Here is a 25,051-nt window from a genome sequence, read left to right as displayed (position 1 = left end):
CTGGCAGTTCGGCCCCCATGTGACCTGCTCATTCCGGGATGGAAAACCTGCTATTCCAGAATGTTCCATTTGATAACTCCATCTATCTACTGCACTGATCTATACGGGGTCCATATCCCAGACAAGGAACAGGGCACAGAGCAGCTAAGCAGACAGGATCTCTGTCTTAACGCCCCTCCTGGCCGCAATCCCTCTCTTCTCCCATCCCAACTGTTCAGTGCAGTGCTAAGGGTCTCAAGTGTCTCTGTTAACCCTCCAATTTGGGGACTCTTAAGGGGGGCGGACGACTGAAAACTGACCACAGATGTTCATATTCTGTTACAAGATCCATTTTCTTCATCCCAGTACTGTGCTTTTTCTTTATGCATTTTTCCTGCTACTTTGTAAGTTACATATTTTCTCCCTCGCTGCCTGGACAACGAGGAGAGGCAGGGACCCCACAGCACCCTCACAAGTCATGACACCCACAGTGCAGGCCAATGATGCTGGGTGGCACCCACCTTGTGTTTCAGAGCCAGGGCGGGATGGAGACAGAGAGTGCCCACCTGCTTGGGGCACAGGAGACAGACCACCCGCTGTACCTTTTGCCCGGTTCCATGGGCCCCGGTGAGAGTTTCCAGTCTGTTCTGGGTTTTCCAAGGTGTTTTGTTAGAAATTGGCAGAGGCTGTGTGAGGTGTGCTTATGCCAAGTGCCTTTTATTTTTTTGAACCAGAACTTGTTGCTTTTCTAAGAGGGGGGACACTCAGGGCCTGAAGGGCAGTGAGGCTCTCTGTGGCAGGGTCTGTGGCTCGTTCTTCTGGCTCGATGGGTCTTAATGCACGTTTCTGTGTGGTCAGATGTAACTGTCCCGGAAATTCACAGAATGATGCCCTCACCGCCTCCCTCGGTCCAGCTCTGGGTCACAGTGAATGCTGCTCTCGAGAGGTGCGTCCCACCCTTCTTCATACTACGCATGTGTCTTGCTTTTCAGGTTTTCAATTCATGCCACTGGGGCATGAGCCCCAAAACAGAGCTGATACCCAGATCTAAGTTCTGTACCTGCCATTTCTAGTAGTGCTGAACAGGAAATAAAGCTCTATGATTTCTACATTAACCGAGACACTGCCTATGACGTTTTCTTCTTCAAAATGCTACTAAAAATCGGATTTTGGATTCATTTAAAAAAGGCATTAAAACTTTAATGGGTATCATTAAAGCACATAGGAAGAGAAAAATATGGTAAGAAAGAGATCTAGGAGATACTGATACCAGGGGCGCCTGGGTGGCTCAGTGCATTAAGCGTCCGACTTCGACTCATGGAGCGTCTGACTCCTGCTCTCACGGTTTGTGAGTTTGAGCCCCACGTCAGGCTCCACACTGATGATGTGGAGCCTGCTTGGGATTCTCTGTCCCTCTCCCTCTGCCCCTTCCATGTATGTGCTTGCTCGCTCGTGCTCTCTCTCAAAAATAAAAAAAAATACTGATGTTAGTAACTTTATGAAAATTGATAACCAAACATTGAAAACTGCTCTGCCTCCGATACCAAAATAAAAACTTAAGAAAAACAGTGTCAAAGTATCTTTGGTAAAACGTTTCAAAACGAGCTGGCTCTGACCCTCAGTGGGTCTCCCGCACGAGTGATACAGGAGGAGGGCAGACCCAGCAGTACGGACAGAAGCCACAGTGCCTGCAAATTTAAAAAAGAAAATGCAAAAAAAACCCCTGCAAACTGAGGAGGAACCGTTTCTTTACCAGGATTGCGTTTTTCTAAATAGGTACAATCCGCCTGCCCACAGCAAGGCATTTTCTAGGAAAAACTTCAGTATTCACAGGCCCTCAGCCAGGAGAAGGGAAAATACACAAATACAGCGTAGTATATGTTACTTTATACTTCATCTGCCCAAAACCCAAGGCTCCAAAGCAGGAAAACACAAAAACGGTTTCTCATTTACGTGATACCAGGCAGGTAGGGAGAGCACGAAACGAAGCTACCATCGGTGCAGAAGAACCAGTTATCCCACAAAACCGGGAGTACTCCAAGGGCAATCAGAGCAGGTGAGTGAAGCCCACACAAGAACACCGTAGCATCAGATAGGTACTATATTCAGCGTCAGACATGACAAGGCATTAGGTTGACTATGGGTCATTCGCTGTAGCAACCATCAGTGACTCGTGAAAAATCGGCTGTAGTGGTCACTGATTTCAACCTTAAAAGTGGATACTTGGTGTTTCCCACAAACGCCTTTATTAAAACATCGGTGGCGGAGTCCAACTCCGTCCTCTTCAGCCCTCTCTGACCTTCATGATTTCCGACAACTCCCATCTTCCAAGGTGGTCACACGCAGCCTGCTCCCACCTGTGGACGCTCACCTCCCACGGTCTCCAGCCTTGCAGACCTGGCATTATTCACGTCCGTGGGGCACAGGCACGCTCTCCTGCCATCCAGGTCTTTATGACCAAAATGCCATCGAGTCACTGCCAGTCACGTTTTGAATATATCCTCTGCCACTACTTTGGGCTACTTTCCGTTTTAAACCGTGAAATACAGCAAACATAGAGAATAAAATATACTCAAGTCTCTGCACTTAGACTGAGCAAAGCTATTAAGGTGTTACCGTATGCTTCAGATCGATTTCAGAAGAAAAAGAAAAGATTTCAGATCCAGCTGACACTTCCGTGCCCGCTACCTTCCCTCCTCCTTTTTTACAAACATGACTTCAACTATGTTCAGTGTGTCCCCAACTAAACCATGCAGCTGCCTGGGACTCATGCAACACAGATCTAGCCAATGAGATGAACGTAGAGGCTAGAAAGCCATCCTTTCCCAAATGAAAAAGCAAAGCCTCATCAGGAAAGAGCCCTTTGCTTCCCACACCTTCCTGCCTGGAATGTGGATGTGCGGTCCACAGATACAGCATCTGGTTTGTGACCAAGAGGCAGCAATCTGGAGATATACTCTCCTGTTGATGGACATCTAGGCTCTTTCCACTCTAGGGCTATTAGGGATAAAGTTGCAAAGGACATTTTTTGTACAGTTCTTTTGTGGACCTACTTTTCATCTTGGATAAATACTTAAGAGCAAAACTGCTGGGTTATGAAATAGGTATATGCCTAATTTTTAAAGTACCTATCAAATAGTTCTGCAAAGCAGTTACACCATTTTACGTTCCCACATATTATGTTTTAATATCTCATAAATCTCCCCTCCTATTCTTCTTAATCTTAGCCACTTTGTACAAAAACTTAGGACAGTAAAGAATTCTTTGGGGGTTTTGATTAGAATTGTACCAAACATACAGATGAGGATTACTTTAGAGAGAATTTATGACATTTATGGTTATGTACATACTGTCAACAATTAAAGGGTTAGATTCAATTAGCTAACGATTTGTGTAGACTTTCTGCATTTGTTAAAGAGACAAGGCCCTAATGGTCTTAGATTGCCCTCCTAGGACGCTGGAAAGGTTAGACTAGCATCCCCCAGGGAACTGAAGACCTTTTCTATTCTATACTCTGGAAAAGTTTACGTAAAACAGGGATTGCTTGGGTTTGGTCGTTTAGGCTTTATTCTTTATTTTTTCAGATGAGCAGCAAAGCAATCTTCAAGATGTTGGGTTTCTCTCTGGAATGAATTTTATGGTTCTTTTATCCACTGAACCAACATGGCAGGGCTGTGACAGCTTGGCTGGCCACCTCCCAGCATTGTCCTCCTCTTCCTGGAAGCTGATGGGACCTCAGGTGTCAGTTGGGTCCATCGTGTCCTGAAGACAGACCATTTCTCACCTCCTTTGCAGGGTAGAAATGTTGCCCTCTTCTCCTCGCAGATCCTGGCTTAAAAGGTCAATTACAAAATATATTTGGGGACTGCCTGTGTTTTAAAACTTTGATAAAACCAATCTCTAAAGTTGACTGTGGATTAGTGCTTTTATTGTGGCTTTATGTTCTGACTACTGATTTAATGACTATAGGGCTATTTGTTCTTGAGTAAATACTGGTAATTTATATTTTCCTAGAAAACGGAGTTTTCTTTTTAATATGAAATTTATTGTCAAATTGGTTTCCATACAACACCCAGTGCTCATCCCAACAGGTGCCCTCCTCAATGCCCGTCACCTCCCCCCCCCACTCCCCACAAACCCTCAGTTTATTCTCAGTTTTTAAGAGTCTCTTATGGTTTGGCTCCCTCCCTAACTTTTTTTTTTTTATTCCCTTCCCCCATGATCCTCTGTTAAGTTTCTCAGGATCCACATTAGAGTGAAAACATATGGTATCTGTTTTTCTCTGTATGACTTATTTCACTTAGCATAACACTCTCCAGTTCCATCCACGTTGCTACAAAAGGCCGTATTTCATTCTTTCTCATTTCCAAGTAGTATTCCATTGTATATATAAACCACAACTTCTTTATCCATTCATCAGTTGATGGACACCTAGGCTCTTTCCATAATTTGGCTATTGTTGAAAGTGCTGCTATAAACATTGGGGTACAAGGGCCCCTATGTATCAGCACTCCTGTATCCCTTGGGTAAATTCCTAGCAGTGCTACTGCTGGGTCATAGGGCAGATCTATTTCTAATTTTTTGAGGAACCTCCACACTGTTTTCCAGAGCTGCTGCACCAGTTTGCATTCCCACCAACAGTGCAAGAGGGTTCCCGTTTCTCCACATCCTCTCCAGCATCTATAGTCTCCTGATTTGTTCATTTTGGCCACTCTGACTGGCGTGAGGTGGTATCTCAGTGTGGTTTTGATTTGTATTTCCCTGATGAGGAGCGACGTTGAGCATCTTTTCGTGTGCCTGTTGGCCATCTGGATGTCTTCTTTAGAGAAGTGTCTATTCACGTCTTCTGCCCATTTCTTCACTGGATTATTTGTTTTTGGGGTGTGGAAAACTGAGTTTTCAAATATACGGATGTAAAATTGTAACATTTAGTTTTTAAATCTTGTCTGCATCTAGTTGTCATGTTTGTTCCTAATATATATGGATTTTTTTTTCTTTTTCTTGATCAACTTTGTTAGAGGTTTCCCTATTAGTCTTTTCTCTCCTCCAGAAGTCCTGTGGTTGAGGACACACGCATTCTCACCTCCCTGTCTCCACTGGCCACTCTTTTCTATGACCTCTTAATTACTCTGATACCATTTCATCAGATCTTCCAGTTCATTCTCCCTTTCAGCTGAGTCCAATCTACTATTGACCTTGCACTGAACTGATAATTTAAATGAATACCCCAACAGTTTCAAAGAGTTCTATTTGGTTATTTTTCAAGTACTCCTATTTTCTATCATAGTGTTCTTTTTATTATGGGATCTATTTTTTCATGTCTTTTTTTTTAATGTTTAATTTTGACAGAGAGCACACCCACGAGTGGGGGAGGGGCACATAGGGGAGGGGGAAAAGAAGATCTGAAGCAGGCTCCCTGCTGATAGCAGTGAGCCCGATGCAGGGCTCAAACTCACAGTCCACGAGATCACGACCTGAGCCCCAGTACGATGCTCAACCGAGACTGAGCCACCCAGGTGCCCCTCGTGTCTTTGTTTTTAATGACACTTAACTAATAATGCCTTTGAGTTTGATGCAGTATTTTAGTTCTTGAAAATACTAAGATTGTCACAGCACTTCTCATTGTTCTGTGTAATCCACATCTCAGACTAGAAGCTCCAGTTCATGTTAGAATTTCACCAAGGGAAGCACACCACTGGTCTTTTCTTTCCTCAACTTCATAATGGTGTCAAGCTTTCATCTCAAAAAGTGTGTGTGGGCGTTGCTCAGCAAGTACCACATTTCCTTTCAGAGATTCATTTTGCTTATGGGACGTTTCCTTATTGTTTCTCCCCACACTCTGGTCTCAACTCTTGTTTTCTCACCATTGCACTGTTTTCTCCATAGAGCAAAACTTTCCAGCATTACCTTTACTTTTTCGTCTTCACCACTTTCAAGACAACCAACCAGCTGTAGGGTCTAGAATCGGTCTGTTGTAAGCATACCTTGTTCTATTGTGAATTTAAAGAAGAACATATTTATAAGACAGCTGTCAAAAACCATCAGAGGACTCTAGATAGAGTCTCCCGGTTTTTCCTGATTTCTCTGCAGTTCATCATCATTGATCATCATCCCGGTGCAAAGCACCAGACTCATAGATATTTTATAAAGCAATAAAAGAATCGTACATCAGTGATGTTATTATGCTTCATTGGAAACAGCTGCTGTGGGGGGAAAAATGCCATAAAAAATTGCCGAGTTTCTGATATTTTTATTTTAAAAGATTCTCGGAGTGTTGAATTTTTTGCTGACGTTGCCTTGTTCATACTGCAGTGCTCGTCATTAGAATTGCAAATGACAGAGAGTTACCTGGGTTTACAAGTCCCAGTACGATACCAATCCCGGAGCTAGCCCGGGTAACCATTTTGTCTAATTTCTAACCCATGATGCTATGGGATGTGAATTCTAATTGAAAAAGCTTTGCTTTTTGTTGAGATTATCATCAAAGAAGATGAAATGCAGAGAAATAAGGAAAAAACAGAAAGGCTCTAAGGTCTCATGTTGGCAGTTCAAAAACAGTATTATAATCGTATTTGATTTACTGGCACAAAGTATACACGTGCCAGATTGATTAAAGAAGCTACACCTGGTAGTCATAGGCCACCTATGTCACCTAAAAGCTGCTATGACGCCAAATGGAAATCATTTGAGAGGGAAAAAAATCCATTTTAAATCCATTTAATCCATTTTAAATCCATTTCAGAGATCTATAAATTAAAAAAAAATATATCTCTTGGAAGAAATGAAGAGTTTATGTACTTTGAACAAGAAACCACCCATCTGAGCCCCCAAAAAAGGTAGGTAACAAGGGTGCCTGGGTGGCTCAGTTGGTTAGGCATCGGACTTCGGCTCAGGTCATGATCTCACCCATTCGTGGGTTCGAGACCAGCATCAGGCTCTGTGCTGCCAGCTCAGAGCCTATTGTCTGGTTCGAGGATTCTGTGTCTCCCTCTCTGCCCCTCCCCACTCACACTCTGTGTGTGTGTGTGTGTGTGTGTGTGTGTGTCTCTCTCTCTCTCAAAAATAAACATAAAAATAAAAAAAGGCAGGTAAGAAAGAAGTCACTATTTCCTCTTAATTTATTTGTCTCTGGATTTCAAAGCAGAGAGATGAGGAAGAAGAAGAAATGGCACAACATAAAGGCATGTTTCTGAAATGACTCTCTGAAGAACTTGAGAGACGGAAGATACTTTAGAGATCATCTAATCTCCAGGTTCCTAAATGCCGAATGTCAACGCACAGACTTGCGCCAGGCTTAGCGATAAGGAACATCAAAGTGGATTCAGTCCCCTAGTCCTCCCAAGGAGATTCTAATCTAGCAGATCTGGAAGGTTTTATTTTACTGAAACAAAGTAAGTTTTAAAAGAATTCAGGGAAGTTGGGTGTGTAGCCAGGCTGGCAAATGTTGATTTAATCGAATGGGAAAGCTGAGATCCAGAAGGGTTAGGTGCCCTCCCAAAGGGCCACAGGCTTGTTGGTGACAAAGCCAGGACCGGAGTCCAGCTCTGCAAACATCACGTCCACTGCTTTTCCAAGATAGCAGGCTGCCTGGTCAATCTCGGATACTCCTCTGTTGTTGTAACCTGCCGGGACCGCAAATGCATCTCCAGAGACCAAGGGAGCAACCAAACAGTAAGGAATACACAAGATGGAGTCAGAAGACCTGGGCTCAAACCCAGTTTCACCAGCTTCCCAGATTGGCAAATCCTTTGAGACAGCCTTCCCATCTGTGATATGGGAAATAGTCCCTAATGACCACTATGAAATGGCCGTCAAACAAGACCATAGGAACAAAAGTGCTAGAACTTTTCTGGGAAAATAAAAACAGAAACGGGTATGAATGCTAAATTTAGAAATAAAAATATTTTAAAAATATAAAGTATAAACATGAAAAATCTATAGCATAAAAATAATTTGGAAACTATTGTCAGTTTCATGTAAGCACTGAAATGTCATTTATACCATACTGTTTTGAAAATAATCTTACATTACACAAAAGCTTTTTGTCCTTGAAATCAGGCTCAGGAACATTTTTTTTTTATAAATTTTTTTTTAACGTTTATTCATTTTTGAGAGAGACAGAGTGCAAACGGGTGGGGCAGAGAGAGAGGGAGACACAGAATCCGAAGCAGGCTCCAGACTCTGAGCTGTCAGCACAGAGACTGATGTGGGGCTTGAACCCATGAACCATGAGATCATGACCTGAGCCAAAGTTGGATGCTTAACCGACTGAGCCACCCAGGCGCCCCAGGACTAGGAACATTTTAAGTTTATGAAATACAATCAGGACTACTTTCATCTTATGGATTTCATGAAGGTTGTAAAATTTGTTGAGTCATTATACGAACTGTGTAACAAGGTACAAAAACATGTTAATAAAGTAAATTTTAAAAATGTAAACACCAACATCGCGGCCGAGGGGAGATCTTCCTTCACTTTAATGATGTCACAGAACGCTAACGCGCCTCATGCTGAACTTCAGCTGAGGAGAGTTGTTGTGTTTTGGAAAACATCAAATTTTAAAACCAGAGGAGATACTTATTTTAAATTTTTTTCCCTCAACTTTTCCTGCTTTCTGTTTCCAATTAGCTATTGGCTAATGAGTGCTCTCCCAAAGCATTCTCAGTGGTGAAAGACATTTTACAACGCAGCACATTTTACTGTAAATCTGCCCAAGACATTCCCAACGTGGAGGAGCCCTTTCCCTGACATCTGACCGTGGATCCTTGTTTACTGAATGGTCCGCGATATCCTCCAGGGGCCTTCCCCTCCACCCTGCCTCCAACAGAGAAGGTTCCAGGTCCTCGCAAATACATGCATCTGCAAAATTTCCCCCCAGTTTGGGAGATTAACGGAGCTAGCCATTTTTATCCTGCGAGAACATGTAAAAATCAACTATATACTTTTATGGAACAAACGAAAGAGACCAAGAGTGGAAAATATGTATGTGAAACCTTTCTGGAAACTTCCAAATGCTCTATAATCTAGAAGAAGGGTTAAGTTATTTTTAACAGGTGGCCTGGAGAAAGAATGTAAGTGGCCATTAATGACAGACAGTAGACTTTTGTATAGAAAAAACTTCTAAAGTCTTTCTTCACATATAAGAAGGGAGTGTCCCCTGGAATTGTTTGAACCACCTGCCCGAGTTCAGTGTTTCCTCTCTGTACCTTCCAGTGAGATGTCCGAGCTCCAGGGGAGACCCAGGTGCAGTTCCCAGAGGCTCTGCAACCTTCCCCGGGGGTCTCGCCCCTCGTCCCAGAGGCCACTCCCTGGTCAGGTTTATGGGATCCACTGGAGAACGAACTCCCGGCCTCCTCAACGCATCACCAACTGCACACTTACATGTCTTAAGGAAAAGCTCTCAGTCCACTTAAAAACATAATTAAGAGGATAAAATATTGATTTATCAGCTGTTTTAGTGGATGATTTTTTAATATGGAATTCATTTTGCATCTAATAATTTATTTTTATTCCTGGCTGACTCAGAACAATGCAATTTTATTCATAAAAAATGAATGAGGAGTGAAATCCAGTCGGGCCTGGGAGCTTGGTTCTCTGGATTAAGAGCCTAGTAAGAGGGATTTATTAGGTGTGTCTGTCGGCACTGTAGAGCCTGGGAAAACAGGCACATTTTCAACCTAGAGGCTAAGCTTGATGCATCTGTAATCTGGAGGACAGAGGACTGATCATTTTGTCGCCTTCCATGGGGCAGAGATGCTCAGGGACACCGCACCTAAATGACTTCTCAACACATCTGGACTTGAAACTTCGAGCAGGTCCCGGCACACCCGGGCCTGGGAAGAGCCCGTGAAGTGCACAGATCATCATCAGGCTCACTCACATGCAGGGCCTTATGAAGTCAGACGCTGAAACCACTTTCCCCAAAGCCCGGTTCCAACCTCAGAACTCAGGAAGTGTTCTCCCGCCTGGACCACTTTCCCGCAGCCCTGGGGCACCACCCACAATGCTCACCTAGTCACCCATCCCAATTCTCTCTCCTTCCTGTCCGGTTCATTCTCTGTCCTGAAAACCTTTCCCCGGGCTGTCCGCAACCTCCCAGTTCCTCTGTAAATAAACACGTGTGTATCTCAAAGCTTGGCACACAAGAAACCCTCTACCTCTGCCTGGTCCCTGCCATCTCTCCCGGGACCCCGACTTCCCGCAGGCCCTCCTGAGGAAGGCCCCTTGTCCTCTCGCGTCCTGCCCTCAGGAAAACCCCTTCTCCTTTAAGCTGTGCTACTCAGTGCTATAGCCCCAGAAGGCCGAGAGGCTGGCCTCCCAGCTCACGGAGGTGCTGGGGCCTGGCTCCAGCCCTCCCACCCGCATCCCTCAGCATCCTCAGGGAGGACTCACTGCTCCCACAGTCTCAGGACTAATTCCACACTGACGACCCTCACCCTTCACCCTACTTTTTGAAGGACCCCTTTGGAAATTTTACGAGGACGCGTTTGGAAATTTTAATGTGACCACACCCCACTTCCGGGCCCCACATTCTCGTCCCTCTGTCCTGCTTTTCCACCTGTCACTTGACTTCCTGTTGCCATCAGTCTTTCTCAACTTCTCCTCTTCCCCTGCCTCTTACCTGCGCCCACCAGCCCAAGTGCAGCAGGCAGCCCCCCACTCGGCACCCCTCACAGCGGCCAGGGGCCCCACAAATCCTCGTTATGACGCTCCTCTCCTTACTTAACCTGCCAATCACTTCCCTCCCCGGAACCTTATCCTCTGGCTCTGTCTGCAAAATCTTTGTGTTTCCAGGAAAGCAATTTCCCTCTATCCTAATAGAAACTCATTTTCAAACGAAGTAGAGAAAGAAGAGTCCAAACTGTTAAACAAATGTGCTTTCAACAGTTTCAAGTTCTGTGGAAGCTACCAGCCTCCCGGGAAATAGTAATTGTCAGGAGTCCTTTTAGAGAAAAGGGGAGGGTGCTTTGTAATTAGCATGTTAATTACTTATATGATAATAAGGCATTCCATTGCTTTTATCACCAAGTTCTGAACTATTACAGACAACGAGGTTGTACTGGTCGAGGAAGCAGACAAAACGTTAAATGAAATCACGTATTCAACATGTTTCAGGCAATGGGTTACTGAGAAACTTCAAGGAAATAAAAGAATTATTTGAAAAACATGTTTTTTATTCCTCCCAGTGGACACAATACTCACTCTACTCAAAACTGGTTTGAGTGGCCCGGCAGCCAGTGCAACCACCCCTCAGCGTTGCAAATGCCATGTGACATCAACCACATAAATGGAAGAATGACTGCGTATCAAGGAGAGGAAATTTGGGAATGGTTAAAACAATTCGGTAGCTTCTAGGGAGACTTCTTATTTCTCTACTCCATGAGTTTCCCAAATATCTGGGCCAAAAGCAAATGTAGTTATCCAAATGAATTCTTAGATCTCGAAAATAACCCTACAAATGTTTATCCGGAACTCAACCCCCCAAGGCGGGTTTGTCCAAGAAAGGATACTTACTTGCAAATTGTAGTCTTGCAGAATTTTAACCAAGGAGTCTCTCAAATTGGGAATCTCCATTCCTTCCTTAATACGATGAATCAGGAGAATTGGGTCTACGTGCGTGCCAATGTTGTTTAGTAAGCCAGTAATAAATGCTGCAAAATAGCACATGCAATAATTAGGACATAAGCAGTTTACATAGTGCAGTTTTAGGCCAAAAGTGACTCAAATAAAAACTTATTTCCTTTATCTTTTTTAAGCTTATTTTTATTTATTTTGAGAGAGAGAGAGAGAGCGAGAGAAAGAGAGAAAGCGGCAGGGGGGGCAGAGAGAGAGGGAGACAGAATCCCAAGAGGGCTCTGCACTGTCAGCCCAGAGCCCAATGTGGGGCTTGAACTCCCAAACCACGAGATCATGACCTGAGCCGAAGTCAAGGGTTGGACGCCTAACCGACTAAGCCACCCAGGTGCCCCCAAAATTATTTCCTTTAAAGGAAGTGCTAAAACCATTTAAATTGCTGAATTCCCAAAAACTAACTTTCTTTTCACTTCATGTCATAAAGGAGAAGCCCCATGAGTTAAAAACAGCTCGAGAGCAGATGAGGACTTCAGAACACAGCCTGCCATGCTGATGCCTAACATTTACCGAGAGCTTACACTATGGCTTGGCTCTCGCTTTTCTCCAATGTTCGGCAAGGTAGCAGTGTTGTTTGCCTCCATTTTACAGAAAAGGGAAATGGGGTGGTTGCCTGATTCATCCAGGGCCACATACCTAGCAAGTCAAAAGCCAAATTCACTCCCAGGCCAGACCCCGGGCCAGGTCATGCTGTGCTCCATTTCACCCACCCTGCCTCCTCGAAGGTTGGTAAACCACGACTTTCTCACACTGAGTTAGATTCTCAAAGATGCACGCGCATGTGACAATCTACATCTGCAACTGACTTGAACCGCATTATCCTCTTGCATCTCTGATAAAAAGACAATCCCGAGAGCAGTTTCTAAAACTTGAGAGCCTTGGAACAGAGAAGCCTTCTTACTAAAATAGCGAAGGGAAGGGAGCAGACTTTGAACCACTGCTGCCAGTTTTGGAATCATTTCTAGATCTTCAAAAGAGGGCCTGGGTTACTGCTGGGTGACTGCGTATTTCTTTCCGAAATGGGAGCCCTGGAGGCGGACAATCCCGTGGCGGCGACACACTCATGCTCCTGGAGCTGCACTGAGGCAGTACAGCGGGATGGAGAGACCGCCAGTTACTGTCCCAGCAAACATCCAAGGACCGTCAGTGTCTAGTGACAGTTCTAGGGATCCATAAAAAGGCACTGGCAAGGGCTTTACATTTTCAAAATAAAGGCCCCTGTATACAAATTGGGAAAACAAAACTCAGCCAGATCACATTTACTGAGGTTGGTATGGTAGGTAAGAAGGTGTTGACGGGGACACAGTGAATATCATCAGGTTAACCACCTGTTTTTCACATTCAGGTCATGCAAAGTGATGGGGCCCCAGGCTTCTCTGCGCAGGAGAAGCACTGGAAGTCGTTACAATGTACTTAGCCTATTTTTATCACAGATACTTCGCCCTATTTTCCACCCAGTGGGTCTTGAGATCATTCTTACTCTAGATGTCACTGGCTGTATTGAGAGATAAGAGGCCTGATCGCAGATGGGCTTTTCTGCTTACGCGGTTTGTCGATGGAATATAAAATCAGGTCTTCCCAGAGTTCTCCGTCGTCTTGCTCCTTGGCGAATTCAATCGCTTTATCAACATCGTGCAACTCCTCCGTGATCATCTTCAGGGCACTTCGGCTATTGCCCATTCGGCCTAGCAAAGATGGGAGAAATATTTCATTTAGGATTTTTTTTTTTTATTAAATTTTTTTTTAACGTTTTTATTTATTTTTGAGACAGAGAGAGACACAGCACGAATGGGGGAAGGTCAGAGAGAGAGGGAGACACAGAATCTGAAACAGGCTCCAGGCTCTGAGCTGTCAGCACAGAGCCCAACATGGGGATCGAACTCACGGACCATGAGATCATGACCTGAGCCGAAGTTGGACACGTAACCGACTGAGCCACCCAGGCGCCCCTAGGATCTTTTAATAAAACATTTTTAAAGAAATCGTCTACCTCTTGTTTATGCATCTCTGGTCTTGAAGGCTACTGTTTTCTCATGTGATATTAGCCTTTACTATTTAAACACAGTGAAATAATGAATCTCCCTATTTACTGGGTGTTTCCTTTGTGGTAAGTGCTCATGTAAGTGCTTCACATAAATTACATCATTTAACCGACACTATAATCCTACGAGGGATGTTCTAGTAATATTTCTGTCTTACAGAAGAGGACACAGAAACATTAATAACTTGCCAAGATCATACAGCTACTATGCGGCAGATCTGAAATCTGACCCAGTCTGTCAGATTCCGACTTCCCTCTGACAGACGTGTATTTCTTTTGGACACGTTCATACCCAGACACAGTTAAGACTTAAAGGTCCTGGAGTCATTCTGCCTCTTGAGGTGGCTTTGGATTTGCTCTTTTGATACACTTTGTGCCAAATGCAAGTTCAACTATCAACTACCTCATTTCCTTCTCTCCAAGTTCAGGGGAAAGCCTTCCAACTGCCCTCATTAAATGAAATTTTTACCAACTATGCTTTTATTCGGTTATCTTTACACACTTTGCCCGTTGATCTACTGGTATTTTAATGGCTTTAACAGTTTCCACGAGTCTTTAATACAGTACATGTAGAAAGCTTTACTCAGAGGCAGGACAGCAAGTGCCAGCCCTGTGGCAGGAACCAGTAGCGGGTCTCGAATCCTCCTCGTTCTGAGCCACCATTATCCAGTGATAATAGCTGGCCTGGGAATAAAATGAGATCCCAATCTGTCGTACCTTCTATAGCATCCTGTTTGTCCTACAAATATTATTCCCATTGTCTTAGGTCTTAAAAATGGTTAATTTTTAAAATATGTGTAGGATTTTAAAGTTTTTATAACTTTAAAAAAGGAGATTATGTCTCCCTTTGTTAAGTCCTCTACTTCCTTTTGTCTGCTAAGACAATGTGACCTTGTGACAAAAATCGACCCGACTGGAGTATTTTTGGGGAAGAGATGCTGGAGAAACACCTAATGTCTGAACTCTGTGCTTATACCACAAATATCTGCATAGAGCTTCCTTGGGAAACCTTCAGGAATCCACCCTGCTTCTTTGCAAGTGGTTCATTTAGGAGGAATGGGAAAGACAGTAGGTCCTGCGCCCTTGGTACAAAAACTATGACACATACGGAGGCCATGCCAGAGGCCTAGGGGCAACTCAGAACTAGATTATACCAAACAGTTTTCCTCTCTCCAAAATGTCCATATTCAACCGCATTTTCTCCGGTCACTTAAAGTGTGATTACTGACAATGAACATTATTTTCTACCAAGATCATGGTAAATAGGATGACATTTTTTTTTTATTTATTTTTTATTTTTTTAACGTTTATTTATTTTTGAGACAGAGAGAGACAGAGCATGAACGGGGGAGGGTCAGAGAGAGGGAGACACAGAATCCGAAACAGGCTCCAGGCTCTGAGCTGTCAGCACAGAGCCCGACGCAGGGCTCGAACTCACGGACCGCAAGATCATGACCTGAGCCGAAGTCGGCCGCCCAACCGACTGAGCCACCCAGGCGCCCCTGACATTTTTTTTTTTTTTTTTACGTTTATTTTTGAGACAGAGAGAGAGAGAGAGCGAGCGCATAAACAGGGGAGGGTCAGAAAAAGAGGGAGACACAGAATCTGAAACAGGCTCCAGGCTCTGAGCTGTCAGTACAGAGCCCGACACGGGGCTCGAACCCACGGACCACGAGATCATGACCTGAGCCGAAGTTGGATGCTTAATCGACTGAGCCACTCAGGCGCCTGGCTGACATTTTTTTTTTTAAATAGACAAACTCGCCAACCCATCTACAGTTTATTTGTGATGTGTCAGCTGATACAGTCTGGTTTATTACACAAAACGAAGATGTTATCTCAGTAGCATTTATTAAATAACATTTCCTTCGCTACTGAGCTGTGAAGTCTCCTTTTCCATATGTTAAATTCTTATAGGGAATAGGCTCTAAGCTTTGTGTGACCGTGGTCTAAAGCTGATGTCCATTCTTAGACAATTTACATGACACCATCGCCCCGTTGTGTAGCTTGCAAGGACCAAAGGGAGTAAATGCTACTTACTCAGAAGATAAATTGTCTCTTCCACAAAGTTTCTCTGTTGACAGATCTCAAGAGCCTTCAAACAGAACAGGGTAAAAATGTTACTCTGGTTTATCAGGCAAGAATAAATTTCAATAGACTCACTTACACATAGATGCTCAAGAGAATTTTTCCATTGCTTCCCTTTAAAAACAAAAAGTGAACAACACCCAAGTCTTAGGTTTTGCTGGTGGCTGGCCTCACTCGTTTCTCAGGTGCCGGACTGAACAGAATTTAACTGGTAACGTATTTGAAATAATGCAGAACCTTCCACGAGCAAAGACAGAAGAGAAGGACTTTCCCACCAGGCTTTCTCTTGATGTGACTTCAGGTTTCTTCAGAGCACTGCTCCCCACCTAATTCCCAGTCACCGCTTTCAGCTCCCTGTCCCTCCACCAGAACGCAAGGTCTGGGAAGGCACTGCTGTTCATCGTGGCACATTCCCAGCACCGAGCGGACCACAGCTCAGTGGTCTGATGCACAAACAAGCACACAGATCAGATATTTCCTGCTGGCTCACAGGGTTTGAAACAGAATGCTGGGCAAGGGTCTGTCAAAAGCTGAGAGGGGAAAAAACCATATGTGACCATCAAGAAGCATCAAAAAAGAGATCAAGTAAAGAAACGAGGGACTCCACAGGTGACTGCATTTCCTTAAGCCTAAGAAAAAAGACACACCGTGTCCATAAATACTTGCATACTTGCGAACGGGCTGGCACACATTTACCAAACAGTCTACTGGGCACTGGAGGGTCACGTCGGATGGAGATGTAAAGGGGACGGTAGTAAAGATAATGCTGATGCTGATGTCGCCAGGGAAGTTGGCTGGGGGCAGGGGGGTGGGGGGGGAGAGCTCTCCTTGCAAGGAGGTAGCACGCAGCCGCTGCACTCCAGGGAGGCTCACAGAGAGCCAACAGCACACAATCCGTGACCAGGGAGGCACGAATAGAGGGCCAGATGCACAGACACGGGACATGAGCTCCGGTTTATGGAAGAGGTGTGGCATCAGAACTGGGTGCGGTATGAGGAGAGGTCACCCAGAAACCTCATCTCCCATCCCACCTACATGTGTAACCTTCCTACTGCACTGCTGTGCTCTGACAGCCAAGAATATTCACTGGGGCCTACGAGACATCCATGATCTGCTCTGCCTTTGCCTTTCTGGGCAGCAACACCTCACACTCCGCTCACCCCTCCCCTGCGGTCCCTTGGCCTGGAAGGCTGCCCTCCCTCCCCCCAACCCCTCCTCCCCACCCCTTCAGGCAAATATTCCTCAGACCCCCCAGCAGGCCAGACCCCAGGTACTCAGCCTCGGGGCAGCCCGCACATTTCTTCCCCACGATGACCTACCAGGCCGTTAACCATCCCTAACCGCCTGCTCTCCGCAGCCCGGGACCACGTGACTCAAGCCCTGTGGCCTGCACGATGCCTGGCTCCTAGTGGGTGTGCAGGAAATCTTTTTTTTTAAACAGATGGAGTAGGCAGAAAAGGTTTCAGGAGGAAGATTATTGGGTTGCGTAGTCATTTAAAAACCCAATGGTTGGGTTAAAAAAGCCAACGGTTGTTTTACAAACAAGAACAAGGCGATAAAAAGAACAGAGCAAGTTCAGCAGCTCTTTGGGCTAATGACCCCTCTTGGAAAATGGCAGCAGGATCAGGTTTGGAGTTCTGATTTTTGACTTAAAATTTTTTGTGTAGAATATAGATTTAAATGTGCCTCTGGTTAGAGATTAACAGCTAAAAAGGGAGGAAAAAAGGCTGATCGTAGAAATCAATGTTGGAGTGGGGGACCCTAAACCAAACATTAAAGAAAGGAAAAACAACCCTTGCTTCAGAATGACAGGGAGGAGTTTGAGGTACACAAATTATTTAAGTGAGGAAACGAGAAGACTAGAAGGTCACGATGAAGAGAAACACTCTTAGTTGGATGGCCCACAAGATTCCTTTAGCAGTTACATGGCAGGGGCACCTGGGTAGTTCAGTAGGTTAAGCATCTGATACTTGATCTCGGCGCAGATCATGATCTCACAGATTTGGGGGTTCGAGCCCAGCATCACACTCTGCGCTGACAGGATGGAGCCTGCTTGGGATTCTCTCTTTCCCTGTCCCTACCCCACTTGTGCTGTTTCTGTCTCTCTCAAAAAAAAAAAATAAAAAATAAAAAATAAACTAAAAAAAAATTTAAAAAAAAGTGTTATGTGGCAGAGGTGTTACCCCCCAATATCCTTTACCCATTTTCTGTAGTAATAAGATTTCTGGTGGGTGTATGACTGCTCAGAATTTAAAAAACAGCCTTCCTAGCCACAGGGGAGTGGTGTGACTAATGTCCCCCACAGAGATGAACCGGCAATGTGGCAGCTTCTGGCAATCTTCTTTAAGAAGCAATGCGAGTCAACGCTTTTTCTTATTTTTCGTGCTTTCACCCAATCTTCTCCCGGAAACATGAATGATACTATCTTATACCTCCAGCTCGAGGTCCTACAAGGTGAGGGACCAGGAGAAAAGACTGCGTGGCGGCCACCACCGACAGGGGGCTCTGCCACCTGGACTTCTATGTGACAGAGAACTTGACTTCCATGTGGCTACTCTGTTGAAGCCACTATTATTTTGGGATTTTTATCGCTTATAGCTGAACCTAATCCTAACTAACACCTAGAAGATCTTCCTTTGTTTTGATCAAAAACATGATTTACCCTATCTCTATACCGTCAGGTCCATAAATGAATCATCATCACAAACAATGTAACTTTCTTACGGATTCCTTACCCTTCTGGGATGTTCTAGAGCAGAGACAGGATACACATGTGAGCAGTTAAATAGTGAAAGGAAACAGCAAACAAATATGAAGTCCAGAGGACTGGGGACCATTCCAACAAAAAGTTATAAAGAAACCAGCTGAGGACCTTGACTCCTGCGAGCTGCTAGACAGACGGACGGCTTACGGCTGGGTGAGACTATGTTGTGCACAGATAAACAACAAAATGTGATATGACCGGACAGGTAGAATGTTTAAAGGAAGATGGTGTGACTAAAGAGTATACTGCTTAGTTTATTACCAAAAGGTATCTATAAGTCAGTTTCATACTGGGAAATTTGCTGACACTGAAGTACCAGAAGTTTCCGACAAAGCCATCTCCCCTTCTCTTGAGCATTTAAGAACATGTCTGTCTCAAACCACACAGACTTTGTAGCCTGAGGACTCACCTGAGCTGTCTAAGACAGCAGTCTCTTGCATGTAGCTACTCAAATTCAAATTAAAAATTCAGTTCCTCACTAGATGCTTTTCTACCACCTGACTGTCCCACGTGGCTCCTGGCTATCTTGTCAGGGCAGCACAGTTTCATCACTGTAGAACATTCCACAGGATGATGCTGCCAGCTCTGTTTGGATATTATGAAAAATGACAAGTCATGTGGGAAGAAACGTCTAAAGGCAAGTCTGAAGTCAAGAATGGTCTGGAATGCAAGCAGATGTATAATAACAAGCTCAAAGATAATCTGAGTCTCTGAAATTTGAGTTTCCCAGATTTTTAAATGTTTTAGGACTAGTTTTTGACAGTATCTGAAATTATTCTTCTTTTCTCTTATATGAGAGAGCAGAGACTCTAGAAATCTCTACCAATTCTGAGTAAACTGTAAAAAGAAAATATTTCTGGTACACAGAATTTTTCTATTATTGACATAGTGCATAAAACCATGTTTCCCTAGATTCTTGAATGTTCTTGGGCCACAGTGCTCCCTCTAGAGGAATCAGTAGGGAAACTAAGATTTTTAAAGCCAAAAGGAGGGAGACAGACAGACACAGAGACCAACACAGACACAGACAGAAAGGGAGAATCATAACAAAAATAAAAGGAAAAATAATAATGACAGAAGTGGAGTAAAAAATGATGCAGAAGTAATGTTTTAATCTTCCTTTTCCTGATTTCATATAAAGGCAAGGAACAGAGTGAGAAATTTGGGGGTAACTAACAAGAACCTGATCAACTATAAATTAAATAATAACTTCCACCCAGACTTGACCCGGCCATCATTTATGAAGTATACTCTTTAAAGGTCACTAACGGGAATCCATAAACTTTGCATCTCCCAGCTTTATTTCTCCAAGTTCATAAATACTGCCACCTTATAAATGCCAAAACAAATGAGGGAGATCTTAAATTCAGGTATCAATTTCCAAAGCTGCACAGCTGATATTCTGCTTTTATCTATTCTAGGCATAAACAAATGAGATTTGTAAATGAAAACTAGTACCTGTTGGCAATTTAGTTTAAAAACTGATGTCTTTTGGGGCGCCTGGGTGGCTCAGTCAGTTAAGTGTCTGACTTCAGCTCAGGTCATGATCTCGTGGTTCGTGGGTTCAAGCCCCGCGTCGGGCTGTGTGCTGATAGCTCAGAGCCTGAAGCCTGCTTCAGATTCTGTGTCTCCCTATCTCTCTGCCCCTCCCCTACTCATGCTCTGTCTCTCTCTCTCTCTCAAAAATAAATAAAAACATTTTAAAATTAAAAAAAAACTGATGCCTTTCATGATTCTTGCAATACTAAGGATTATCTTCATTACCATTGTTATTATTTTAATTAACATTTTAAACCTGAGAAATGATTCCTCGCCATCCTGGAAAGACTAGGGCATCTAACTTAAGAGATCTAAGTTCCAAGTCTGGGCCCTCTGACTTATTAGCTCTAGACTGGGTTTTGTTTCTTTCAATTCCTGAAGACTCAGCTTGTTGGGGATAAAATGACTTTATCCACCTACCTGTGCTTTTGTAGAGATTAAATAAAAATAAGGTACATGAAAACACGGCACATGTTATAAGGCACAATGGAAACATAAACGATTTTTATGGTCTTTTAAAATTGCTGTCGATGTTATAAATACCTACCACCTCTGTATCTTCTTTAGAAGGAACAACAGTTTCATAAAGGCTTATGATTAGTTTTAGAATTTAGGAGTTGTGGTGATTTTAAATCCTGAACTCTGGTCTTTGATAACTACTGCTGCCTTGTGAATGCCACTTCCTTAGAGGGCTTCTGATGTGATGTCAGAATCTCTATAAGGTTTTTGGCCAAATATTATCGATTGTGGGATTTCAAGCAATACAAACTAAGTTTGACTGGGATTCTTGAAGATTTCACCCAGCCATCATTTGAAGTCACTCTACCTCTCAACAATTACCCAAATCCCCACAAAGGCAGAAAACCAGAAAAAGACAGAACTATTCTGCCAGAAGTGAATTATCAACAAGAGGGGGTCAACATGTTTTGAATAAAGCCCTGAAACGTTAAGCCCTTCCCAGTTAAATTAAAATGAACACCAAAATACCACCAAAGCATTTATAGGACTAAACATCTATCCACTCTTCTGAAACAGAGATTTCTTTGGTGGGGGCATTAAAAAATTTAAGTACTTAACTTTGTATTTAATAGAAAATGATATAAATTTACTGAGTCTCTCTTTAGACAGAACAAGTGCACCTGTACTCATGACCTTGACTTCACAGTTAGCATGCCTGGCATGCATTTCATGGGGGGCAAATTTGCTTTTTATAAATTGCTAGCTTTTTCAGGTTATAAGTAAATATAGAATGAATTCGTTCTTTTTCAGGCTATAAGTAAACATACAAGGATTTCTTTTTTTTTTTTTCTTCAACTTTTTTTTTTTTTCATTTTTTATTTTTTATTTTTTTATTTTTGGGACAGAGAGAGACAGAGCATGAACAGGGGAGGGGCAGAGAGAGAGGGAGACACAGAATCGGAAACAGGCTCCAGGCTCTGAGCCATCAGCCCAGAGCCTGATGCGGGGCTCGAACTCGCGGACCGCGAGATCGTGACCTGGCTGAAGTCGGACGCTTAACCGACTGCGCCACCCAGGCGCCCCAAGGATTTCTAAGATGATTAAATGTCTATTAAGTTCTCATTTCTAGGGAAAAAAGAATGAGATCCTTCATGAGTTACTAAAGTGTATCTTCTTTAAGATGGCATTATGTACCTGAGCAAGGATAATGATATATTTTTGTGCGAATATACAGATGGATATACACAATGGATCCTGATGAAAGATAATCTCTTATGAAGAAGTCTCAAGGATCTGTAACAGGAAAGCTCATCTAGAAAGTTCTAAAAAGGTAGCTTGTTGACTTGATTATTTTTAATGGCATGTCTCTACCATAACCAGCTCTAATTCATTTTATTCAAAATTCTCTTTCAGTGGAAAACATGAGATAACTTAAAAAAAAAACCTACTTAAAACATAATCAGCTTCAATATGCTTCTGTTGAATTCATTTACATGCAACTGGCTCTTCTCAGTGGATCAGGGAGAAAAATTCTAAAAGGTCTATATGATGCTCTAAGCAAGTTCTAGGTATTACAAGTGCCATTCGTAGGTCTGCAATTTTCTGAGGCTCCCCTTTTAGGTAGAACAGCGTGCCTTCTGTTGAACACTACTAGACTGGAAAACGCCTGATGGGTTGAAAGGGTGAGAAATGCCAACATCTTGGGATCTGGGTGGTGCCCCCACACCTGAGTTCTGTGAATGAGAAGGAGCCCGGGGTGGCGGCTGGTCACGGCTGACTCCTCAGACAGAGACCCACACCCAGCGTCAGTCCCTCCTCCTGGAAGCAAATGTCATTTCCTCAGAAAGTGAGATACGAACGGAGGGGCACTGTTCAAAGAGTAAGAGTCTAATTTTCGTCCTCTAGATTACAGAGTCTGTAGCGAGAAGAGGGAAACCTCTCTTTTATTTTGTAGAGTAAGATGATGATTTCCAAATTTTTCTTGGGAAAATGTCTTAGGACCCAAATTTAAAAGGTTAAAAGTTTTTCATCAACTAATATGCAGGCAAGATATTTTTTCATTAAGTACAGATTTTGAAAATCACCCGAGCTGAAATCGGTTCATAATAAATCCAATACATTTATCAACATGGCTGAAGAAGCAACTCTAGATGTGGTCAGTGCACATCAACTGCATTGCCATCCATCAATTCCTTTCTTTAAGTTTTTATTTATTTATTTTGAGAACAAGTGAGAGACAGAGACAGCATGTGAATCGGGGAGGGGCAGGGAGAGAGACTCCAAGCAGCCCCTGCACTGTCAGTGCAGAGCCCAATGCAGGGCTCGAACCCACAAACCATGAGATCATGACCTGGGCCAAAACCAAGAGCTGGACACTTAACCAACTGAGCCACCCAGGTGCCCCTGAATCAACTTCTTAATACGTATCTCTTAGGGTCAAATACATTTTTATTTTGTTTTGTTGATACATACAGTTGACTAAAAAGTATTTGTTACCTGGCCATCTGGTTTAGTGGTGACAAATTCCTTCAGTTTTTGTTTGTTTGGGAAGACCTTTATCTCTCCTTCTATTCTAAATGACAGACTTGCTGGATAAAAGATTCTCGGCTGCATATTTTTCCTGTTCAGCACATTAAAGATCTCATGCCAATCCTTTCTGGCCTGCCAAGTTTCAAAAGAGAGATCAGTCACGAGTCTTATAGGTCTCCCTTTATTTGTTAGGGCACGTTTACCCCTTGCTGTTTTCAGAATTTTCTCTTTATCCTTGTATTTTGCCAGTTTCACTATGATATGTCGTGCAGAAGATCGATTCAAGTTACGTCTGAAGGGAGTTCTCTGTGCCTCTTGGATTTCAATGCCTTTTTCCTTCCCCAGTTCAGGGAAGTTCTCAGCTATTATTTCTTCAAGTACCCCTTTAGCACCTTTCCCTCTCTCTTCCTCCTCTGGCATACCAATTATGCGTATATTATTTATTTTTAGTGTATCACTTAGTTCTCTAATTTTCCCCTCATACTCCTGGATTTTTGTATCTCTCTTTTTCTCAGCTTGCTCTTTTTCCATAACTTTATCTTCTAGTTCACCTATTCTCTCCTCTGCCTCTTCAATCCGAGCCGTCGTCGTTTCCATTTTGTTTTGCAGCTCGTTTATAAGCGTTTTTCAGCTCCTCCTGACTGTTCCTTAGTCTCTTGATCTCTGTAGCAAGAGATTCTCTGCTGTCCTCTATACTGTTTTCAAGCCCAGCAATTAATTTTATGACTATTATTCTAAATTCACTTTCTGTTATATTATTTAAATCCTTTTTGATCAGTTCATTAGCTGTTGTTATTTCCTGGAGATTCTTCTGAGGGGAATTCTTCCGTTTGGTCATTTTGGATAGTCCCTGGAGTGGTGAGGACCTGCAGGGCACTTCCCCTGTGCTGTGGTGTATAACTGGAGTTGGTGGGCGGGGCCGCGGTCCGACCTGATGTCTGCCCCCAGCCCACCGCTGGGGCCACAGTCAGACTGGTGTGTGCCTTCTCTTCCCCTCTCCTAGGGGCGGGATTCCCTGTGGGGTGGCGTGGCCCGTCTGGGCTACTTGCACACTGCCAGGCTTGTGGTCCTGGGGATCTGGCGTATTAGCTGGGGTGGGTAGGCAAGGTGCACGGGGACAGGAGGGGCAGGCTTAGCTCGCTTCTCCTTAGGTGATCCACTTCAGGAGGGGCCGTGTGGCAGCGGGAGGGAGTCAGACCCACTGCCAGAGGGTTGGCTCTGCAGAAGCACAGCGTTGGGTCTTTGCGTGGAGCGAGCAAGTTCCCTGGCAGGAACTGGTTCCCTTTGGGATTTTGGCTGGGGGATGGGCGAGGGAGATGGCGCTGGTGAGCGCCTTTGTTCTCCGCCAAGCTGAGCTCTTCGTCCGGGGCTCAACAACTCTCCCTCCCTTTGTCCTCCAGCTTCCCGCTTTCTGAGCAGAGCTGTTAACTTATGACCTCCCAGATGCTAAGTCGTGCTTGCTGTCGGAACACACTCCGTCCGGCCCCTCCGCTTTTGCCAGCCAGACCCGGGGGCTTTGCTTGGCCGGCAGGCTGCCCCTCCGCCCCGGCTCCCTCCTGCCAGTCCGTGGAGCGTGCACCGCCTCGCCGCCCTTCCTACCCTCTTCCGTGGGCCTCTCGTCTGCGCTTGGCTCCAGAGACTCCTTTCTGCTAATCCTCTGGCGGTTTTCTGGGTTATTTAGGCAGGTGTAGGTGGAATCTAAGTGATCAGCAGGACGCGCGGTGAGCCCAGCATCCTCCTATGCCGCCATCTTCCCTATTCTCCTGTTACCTGGCCATCTGAATTCAGGAAGATACCTGTAGATGTTAGACAGCATTCCAGACAGCAAGAAGAACCACGGGAAACAACACTGGTGCCCTTGGATTGCTCAGTTTCTAGTATCTACGTGGTAGGTATCAACTGTGTTGAAAGAGCAGGCTCATGAAACTTACTAGTTCATGTGCAGTCCTAACTAGAATCTTGTACGTAGTCATTTATTCACCCACTCACGATACAATAGACATTTAGGAAATGTCTAATGA

At 44.0% G+C, this 25,051-nt stretch overlaps 1 protein-coding gene across 1 annotated transcript in view; it reads right to left on the bottom strand.

Moving 5' to 3' along the window:
• VPS41 (VPS41 subunit of HOPS complex) overlaps positions 1-25,051 on the bottom strand; it is a 185,954-nt gene that overhangs the window by 4,261 nt on the left and 156,642 nt on the right. Inside the window, exons 23-25 of the mRNA XM_007094790.3 lie at positions 15,692-15,746; positions 13,155-13,295; positions 11,494-11,630 (exon numbers count right to left, since the gene is read on the bottom strand). Of these exons, the coding sequence (XP_007094852.1) occupies positions 11,494-11,630; positions 13,155-13,295; positions 15,692-15,746 (333 nt within the window). The remainder of the gene's footprint in view (positions 1-11,493; positions 11,631-13,154; positions 13,296-15,691; positions 15,747-25,051) is intronic.

Source organism: Panthera tigris, chromosome A2, assembly GCF_018350195.1.
Source record: "Panthera tigris isolate Pti1 chromosome A2, P.tigris_Pti1_mat1.1, whole genome shotgun sequence".
Taxonomy (NCBI): domain Eukaryota; kingdom Metazoa; phylum Chordata; class Mammalia; order Carnivora; family Felidae; genus Panthera; species Panthera tigris.
The sequence above is the reverse complement of the archived record's forward strand: the minus strand, read 5'-3'. Positions and strand labels throughout refer to the sequence as shown.